At 42.5% G+C, this 8,803-nt stretch overlaps 1 protein-coding gene across 2 annotated transcripts in view; it reads right to left on the bottom strand.

Annotated features, from left to right (window-relative positions):
* Positions 1 to 541: 541 nt before the first annotated feature.
* The window catches only part of PAK3 (p21 (RAC1) activated kinase 3), a 113,413-nt gene continuing 105,151 nt past the window's right edge, over positions 542 to 8,803 (bottom strand). For both annotated transcript variants that reach the window (XM_075162450.1, XM_075162449.1), the window contains 4 exons: positions 7,952 to 8,051; positions 7,325 to 7,521; positions 2,325 to 2,462; positions 542 to 813 (listed from right to left, as the gene is read on the bottom strand). In XM_075162450.1, coding sequence (XP_075018551.1) covers positions 724 to 813; positions 2,325 to 2,462; positions 7,325 to 7,521; positions 7,952 to 8,051 — 525 coding nt within the window. In that variant the 3' untranslated portion in view covers positions 542 to 723. The remainder of the gene's footprint in view (positions 814 to 2,324; positions 2,463 to 7,324; positions 7,522 to 7,951; positions 8,052 to 8,803) is intronic.

The following is an 8,803-nucleotide window of genomic DNA, read 5'->3' as shown; positions in this document are numbered from 1 at the left end:
TTTCTGAGCATACTGACTGATCTTTCTGCTTTTTCATTTTATAAGACTCTCATCAGGCAAACAGATTACAGTTAGTTATACAAATCGTCAAGAACCGAAACACTATATATTCACAGTTGAAAGCCTGTATCTCAACAGGATGTTTTGTCTGCCCCACTCTTGATTCCTTTTTGGTTGGAAATGCAATTTCACTTTCTTTCTTATCTAGAAGTACCATGACTGGGCAAATACCAGTGAGTGGGCTGTATTCAAAAGGCAGTGCAGTCTGGAGTTTATGAGTGAAGGAGACTCTTCTCCAATTCCAAACCATACCAAAAAAAAAAACCCCACCCCATAAAAGGGACTTTCCGTCTTTAAGAAACAACTGACAATTTAAAAGTGAATGTACAGCTTATTCACAGGGTGAGAAGGAAGGGAATCTTCCAATTGAATTTGCTTTACCTTGGAAATGGCTGAGGCAGCAAAGCATTTTCAGTCGTTACCTCTCTGTCTTAAGCCCTGTTTCATCTTAAAAATAAATTAAGGAGCCAGAAAGCAGGAAGAAGACAAATGATAATTTTTTACTCCTTGAGGGACTGGGTTATTCTCCCTCCTACCACCATGACTGTGACCGTTGGTTTGTTCATCCATCCATCTGTCCTGCAGCACAAGAGTTGAGGTTTTATAGAGTTTTTGTTCTCAGTCCTGCTCTGAGCTGGCATGGGAGAAAGCCGGCCTGAAGCGCTAGCGGCTGCTGTTCTTAATCGCTTCCTTTGCTGCAATGATCAGAGGAGTCAGGCTGGAGAGAGGCTTGGCTAATTTTAAAAATGGATGCTGCCCAAAGATAAAAAGGAAATGAACCATTACTTTCCAAACTCAGTTACTCACAGGCTCAAGCAGTATTCCTATGGTTACCAGGAATACGCAGAAATAGGACTGAGGGGACCATCTGCACCTGTGTCTTTATGTCCAGTACCTTGCTATCACAGGCGAACATGGCCCATAATTAATCCATTTATCAAGGTGTCTTCACCTTGCTGGGAATTCTGCCCTGCCAGCGCTCTGGGAATGCTGCTTGCTGTCCCAGGGCCTTGTTCCTTTCAGGAAACTCAAAATACATACTTAGGTTCCTGTTTTCTAAAGACATGGGCTATTTCAGTTGTCAAAAAAAGATGAGGGGCATAAGCCATTCCTCAGGGAACTCGTCAATACCTCTAGGAAATGTTTATCCCAGTAGTATTTAGGCCCATGTGTTGTTCTGAAGGCCACTGAGGTACAGGTTTTCAGCACCAAGACCAGAGCAGGGAGACAAGGGACAGAGCGCTGATGGACTCAGCTCTGGGTTGCAGTGAGAGCAGCGTCTACCATCCCATCCCCTGCCCCCCTGTGCTGGCTGGCACCTTCGCAGCAGGGACAGCCAAGTGGCACGTGCTGCAAGTCCCTATCTGCCACAAAACCTGGCAGTAGACCTGTAGCAGTTCCCATCTACCCGACTGTGCCAGGCAGCAAATGGAGCTGTGACAAGTCCCGCTCAGCTGTCCCTGTTTTGGTGGCAGAAACCTCTCAGAGTGGGGCAGGATGGACAAGCCGGAGCCCCTCTGATGCACCCCACAGCCCCTTCCTTCCCACAGCCAAATCTCTGACTGCTTGGCTGTGACTGATTTCATTGGGTTCCTCCCTGGTCACATCTCTGTACCTGGTACCATTCCACGTGAGTTTTTTTGCCACCATGTAAAAGTGAATATACTGCCAAAATACAAAATAGGGCCACAAAAATGATCAGAGGGGTGGAACACCTCTCCTACCAGGAAAGGCTGAGAGAGTTGGGGTTGTTCAGCCTGGAGAAGAGAAGGCTCCGGGGAGACCTTATTGTGGCCTTTCAGCACTTCAAGGGGCTTATAAGAAAGATGGGGACAGACTTTTTTGCAGGGCCTGTTGCGACAGGACAAGGGGAATGGTTTTGAACTAAAAGAGGGGAGATTTAGACTAGGTATAAGGAAGAAATTTTTTACACTGAGGGTGGTGAAACCCTGGCGCAGGTTGCCCAGAGGGGTGGTAGATGCCCCATCCCTGGAAACATTCCAGGTCAGGTTGGACGGGGCTCTGAGCAACCTGCTCTGGTTGAAGATGTCCCTGCCCATGGCAGGGGGGTTGGACTGGATGGCCTTGAAAGGTCCCTTCCAACCCAAACCATTCTATGATTCTACTTATTTTTCATTTGCATTTGAAAAGCACCAAGACCGGAGACTAATATGAGGGGGTTCCATCTGATGCCTTTGAGTTTAGCTGATGAGAAATCCGTTACATAGTACAGCTGTTTCACTTGCAGCCACTTCGCATTTTACCTGCAAAAGTTCCTTGGCAGACCCTCGCCTGTCCACGTCCATCTCCAGGCAGCAGTTCAGAAAGTCACGAAACACAGCGGACAGTCGCTCGGGGTTCTGCAGCTCTGGTGTCCCGTTCGTAGCTATCAGATACAGCGCCTAGAGAAAAAGGAGACATGAGACTCCACCTGTTTCTTTCATACCCACAACTGCTCATATAGACCCCATTTTTCAAGGTCCAATCTCCAGTGGCAGCTTCTTCCCTGGCAGAGAGTTAGAGATTATTTTTCCATACCAACAAAAAAAAACCCTGATGAAGCCACAGCTATTCCAACATCAAAACGATCTTGCCTTGACAGCTGATTTCATTGGCTGACCTAGTTAGTATGAGCTACATCAGCAAAAACACATTTTGCTTCTCCAAGTATTGACACTAGCTTCACAGGCTATTTTAAAGAGTGAATTTGGTCTATCTATATTATTTCAAAGGATTATTACATAAAATGTATCTCTGCAGCGCTCACTGGTCCCTGAAGTACAGCTTCCATAAAACAAAGGTAGTCAAATTTTTTGCTCTGTTCTAGATAAAAATGGTAACCGGATGAAAAAAAGTAAATCCATCAGCTTATTCCTTGGATAAAGAAACAAACATTTGGAACCTCATTTTCAATACCGACACGTGAAGTTGCATGCACAAATATATTATGAAGAACATGCATAATTGGGCAGACAGGAGCCACCTGCAACTATGTCTTTCAGCAGTCTCCAAATTCCAGATCAGCTTCACTTATGTGGTAAAAGAAAAAAACTTTTAATGGTCTAATCAGAAAAATGAGTAATTCCATCCCTATAGTAACCCTGTGCTCATTTTGATACTCAAGTAAATACATTAATGATGTCCCCATCCCAGAAATTGCCAGGGAAGAAATGAGAGGTTTTGACAGTTGGGTTATTAAAAGCTCAGGCTTGGTGACATGGAGAAAGTGGCTTGGACTATGAAAGAAATATGTTCACTAAGTATTTCAGCAAAAATGGACAAGAAGCAGAATAGACTATGTTGCCTTTAAACTATAATCTTCATGTTTCAGGCAAGCTTCCCAGTGAGAAGAACTGGGGGATAGTTCATCTCTCAAAACCACTGTTTTAGAAAAGTTTTTGGTTTTTTGCTTTTGGGTTGTTTTGGGGTTTTTTTTTTGGAAGAGAACATTAAATCTATTACACTTGTTTCATGTGTTCAGCGTCATCTTCACAGACAGAAGAGCTGGAACGACTTAAAACCCAAAGCAAAGTGTGACCTGAGAATTGGGAGTATTCGTCTGTGTTAAGGGTTGAGTCCTCTGCGAATTCCCTTCCATGATGTGCATAAACATCCAGCTGCTCATCTGAACGCACCGTCCTTCTGTGCACACAGGCCTATCCAAACACTTGAAAATTCCCGCCCTTCTCCTCCTCAATAGCATCTAGCCTAAGCTAAGCTTAAGTTTCTTACGCAAAGCCAAGGACGCTCACTTCCATGCAGCTGACAGTGTTCACGCAGCTTAGCAAGTCTTCCTGATACTCCTCAGGCCAAGGAGTTATAACGTAATTTTGCAAAACGCAGGGGGAGCATTATCCAACGTGGTTCACTTGTAACCAAGGTCTAACATGCTGAGAAGCTAGAGAGATGAGTTCCTTCTGCTTTTGCAAGATGTCATTTAGAAACATAAGACAAACGTTTTGAACTATTCAAACATAAACTTGCCGAATATGTCTAAAATATACAGTAATAATAATAGAAATAGACCTAGGAGTCTTCCATAAAAATGTCTGCCATGATAATAACAGCTCTGCACTACTGGCATTTAAATAGACCATGACCAAATTGTTATTATCCTCTTAAACACAGAGGAAAATTTCCAAGCCTAAAAAGGCAAATGAACTATCCCAGAGTAAAAACAATAAAAGGAAGTTTCTTTACTTTTCCCACAACATAAACGTCACAAAATCAGTCTTATCCTGTCCATCTGCAGCTGACCTCGGCCACTGGACACAGCGGTGGGCTGGAGTGCCTGTCCTCACTATGTTTAAATTGTGCTACCTGAGGGATGTTCCTTCTCCTGCTGTAAAGGAATACAGCACCGACGTCAGCCTTGGAAGTTTTATTCCAGCTACATTCACCTGACTGTGTAACAGGCGTGCCAGGACAAATGGAGCTCTTTCAGTTGCTCGTTCCTTCACAGAACATGAATCATGAGGAAGAGTCATCTTTAGCTAGGTACTTCAGTCATCTTAGCCTTTTAAATATTTCTACGACAACAGAAGAAGGTCTATGGGAAGCTGAGGTACCTTCTGACCATGTATCTTTTGGTTCCCTATGATACAGCTGGCAAAGAAAAACAAGTACAGTGCGAAGGAAATGAGCGTTTGCAGTAGCTGCAAAGGGGCAATAAGCTCATTAATTTCTTTAACATACCAAGAAACAAGAAAGGATTTGGCATACAATTATAGCTGCAGTCTGTGAAAACGATATCCTAAAGTTATCCAGGCCACCCAGATACATGACAGAACAATATACAGATGATTTAGAAGCCTGAAACTGTAGAAGGTCCACAGCATTTGGAAAATATGCTACAGTTTTGAGGAAAATTGATGCGCTGTGGTTAATAAATGAAAAAGCAAACAGAAATGCTTAGGATTTGGGGGTTGGTTGGTTTTTGTTTTTTTTTTTTTTAAATTGAAACTGGGGAGGTCCAACCTGCATTTCAAAGAATATTTATTGCACAAATGTTTGTCCCTCAGGCCCTAGGCATATGTCTGATGGAAAGAAATCACAGTGAAAGAAAACAAATACCATCACAGAAATATCCAGGACACTCATGGCTGGAAAATGGTTCATTCCTGTGAGTTCTGCATAGGCTGGAAAGAACCTGAGCAACATGGGATGCGTTTGCTTTACATGTGGAAAACAACAAATGCGTCTACATTAAGACTGCTGTTAACTCTATGATTAATGATCCATTAATAGCCTTTTATTTATGTATTTAAATTAGCATCAGTAACTGAAGCTCCTGCATGCCTTCCATTATTAAAACAATCATTCATAAAAATGAAAGAGCATCCTTTTGTTTCCAAGCTTTGCAGAACTCCCTGAATGTGTCTAAATGTGACTATTAAACCCAACAGCTACTGTGTGCCATCAGCTAAAAATCTTTGCTGTAAAAACAGGTCTTGCTTATAAGCTCTCCTGTTTGGATGCAGCTGAGACCTCTCACTGAAGTCTCCGATTCCACATACACCACCAGATGGATCCTGTCCCTGCTGGGGTTGATTTACCTTAATAAAACGAGCTGATAACTGGGGAACTTCAGGCGGTCCATCACAAGCTGTTCACTGTTCCTAGCTCAGGGGCAACACTCTCTGCAAAAGAGTCCAGGAAGCCAATACAGATGGTACCACCTTCAGATGCCCGATTTTAATCTACCGCAATTTTACTCAGACACCTGAAGATGCCTTGAAGCTCTAAGTGTTCAAGTTGATCTTAACTCCAGCAGGAGATGAGGCATGTATGGAGAAAAAGAGCATCTCAAATAATCTGGGTAAGGGCAGGAATAGCTGAATGTGAATTTGGTCAGAGGTAAGAAATCCAGTGATCTTTCTAACAGTTGACCTAAGGCTTCTCGAGGAGCCCTAATCAACATTTGAGGTTAAGGAAGCAGGGAGTTCTCAGCATCCAGACCAGTAATGCTAATTCTCTTCATGTGTTTTTGCTGCCTTATACAAGGCAAATGCATATTTTGCAAGGGTCTTCCATGGAAGCAAGTGGAATATGAGGTCCTCTCTTTGCAGGAAACTGAAGCGAAACTGGTGATGTGGAAAAGTCTCTGCTGGTAAAACTGGGCTGCAGTGACACAGGCCTACTGCCACCCTGCCAGCTATGGTGCACTCTGCTTATTCAGCACCAGTCTGAATCCAAACCTGTTTCTTTCTTGTCCCCCCTCACAAGGTGGCACAGCGCACACCGCTCCACATGTGTGCACTGGAACCAAAAACCCCAGGGCACCTACCAAACCAAAAGAAGTCTTCCAAGAAAACTCAGGAACCTTTTTTTGAGAAGAGTGGAAGACTGAAATTTGTATAATTATTGTATTCCTTTCTTAAGTAGCATGGCTGGGGGTATTTCCTGACCATTCTGTTGTTCCTTTTTTCAGTCTGCAGTACACAGTCTGGGTGCCATAGACCAGAGGGAGCACAGCCTTACTGCTATGAGAAAAGCTAAAAAGTCATGCTTTATTTTAATTCTAGCCTTAACAAGAAATTATGTATGTATACCTATAGGTCGAAATTAATTTCCTCATAAATTCCCGCATCCTATCAGGAATGAACTGTGCAGCATTTAACTTTGTTTCAGCTATCAGTCATGAGGTTTTATCTTGGTATACATTCCTCCACTATTACACGCTCATTTGGTGTAAGAACTGGTCATTTCATTTTAAGGTATTAGGATAAAACCGAAAACTTCAAAACATTAAAAATACATTAGCCTACTACAAGTATCTGTGCTAAAACATACTTTTAGAAATGTATTTGGTAATAAATAATTATGGCATTGTTATAACCAGTGACACTTCCTGAAAGGCTCAGGTAAGCAACTGGCACTGATCTGAGTTTGAAAAGACTTCTCTGCCTGCAGATACCGTTGAAATGCTTTTCATAAAAATTCCCCAACTGGAGAAACTCGCTGCTGAAAAATTCTTGTCATTCAGAGATACAGCTCAAAGAGTTCAAAAACCGCATGAGAACTTTCAAGCGTCGTTGAAGGCAAAAATGGCGCATTGCCGAACTGGCTACACGTCACTTCTCTTTTGAGGTTCTCCCATTGACGTAACCAAAGCTACAGCATATGCTGATATGCTCCAGTGACATTTTTAGAAGCGGGCCTTGGTGGAACTAGTTCAAGCTGGTGTGACTGGGATTTTGTCTCATGGGAGAAAACATGGGACAGATTAGAAAGACAGTGGTATCTGATTTTATTTGCACCTTACCCTGAGAGGATTTTCATTAAGGTAAGGAGGTTCTCCTTCCACCATTTCTATTGCCATGATCCCAAGTGACCAGATGTCCACTTTGGGGCCGTATGCTTTTCTTGTCACCACTTCTGGTGCCATCCAGTAAGGAGTCCCGACCATTGTGCTCCGTTTACTCTGCTCAGGGGTGATCTGAGCACAGAAGCCAAAATCAGCTGAGGAGAAAAACAAGTGTTGTTAAAGCCAGCTTGAATTACGAAACCAAGCAAAAGAAATCCACACTATATGCCTGAGAACGCGTTGTTGAATCTATCTGGAAAAGCGGCCGTGCTCTGTTTACTCAGTGCTGTAGCCAAGGAAATATTGAATCGGCCCCTTAAAAACCCCTCAAGTTTCATGCAGTGGCTTTTATTCACTTGAAGCGTTAGATCGTAACTCCCTCCCTCTGGAAGGGATGTACACAAACCAAAGCCACTGTTTACACCTTTTTCCTTTCTATACCTCTCTATATGTTAGAATTGGGCTCTTAGCTCGCAGCAGTGGTCACTGCACCACCACAGGCACCACTTCTGGGTAACTGGCAGTCAGCCAAAAGCAGCCTCACACCACATCCTGGGAACGCTGCACCTGACGAAGAATACCTACTCAATTTGACAGATCCATCCATTCCGAGAAGAATATTGTCGCTTTTGATGTCTCTGTGAATTACTTGGTTTGAATGAAGGAAATCCAGTGCTTGCAGGCACTGATAGATAAAAAAGAAACATGAGGGTAAAAATTAATGACCTGATTTCATCACACAAGAAAGGAGATGGCTCTAAAAGATTTCATTTCTAGATGAATTGTGAGTAATGGCAGAATATTGTGCTGTTAAGAGGAATAGCTTGCTGCTTCAACACTATTAGAGTAATAACTTTCCAAATGAAGGCATATTAGCTTTTGAAAGAGAAATGTCAATTATTTTTACAGACTATCCCCTGAAAGCACAGACAGAATGACTGCTGCTGCAATGAATGTACCATCTCCATCCATATGACAAACTGTTGTTTGCCAAAAAAGAAAAAGTCCCTTCCTTCGGTATGAAGTGGATCACTTTCGGGTGGGAGGCTGCATGACAAAGACTTTATTGTTAGGCTCTACAGCAGATTTGGAAATAGCATGTTAGTCATTTTTCAGAAGCAAACACCATTTTGGGTGGAATGCTATCCTTTTAAGCTGAGGACTGTGATAAATGAGTCTCTATTTTTCTTTGCTGTTATTTTAAAATTCTGCCACCACCATGTTTGCTTTTACAGGCAAGGAATGCAGTACAGACATGCTCCAGGCAAATGTTTAAAGAGGCAAAGTTGAGAATAGTAAAACTAAAAAAAAAAAAAAAAGAGATAGTACAATAGCAGTATATAAGAGTGTAATAACAGAGTATAGTAAGTGCAGTGATACTGGCAGGCAGTTCACTTAAGATGCTCTTTCTTCTCCATATTATAAAAGCAACACAGA

The sequence above is a fragment of the Calonectris borealis genome, chromosome 13, assembly GCF_964195595.1.
Source record: "Calonectris borealis chromosome 13, bCalBor7.hap1.2, whole genome shotgun sequence".
NCBI classification, from domain to species: Eukaryota; Metazoa; Chordata; class Aves; order Procellariiformes; family Procellariidae; genus Calonectris; species Calonectris borealis.
The sequence above is the reverse complement of the archived record's forward strand: the minus strand, read 5'-3'. Positions and strand labels throughout refer to the sequence as shown.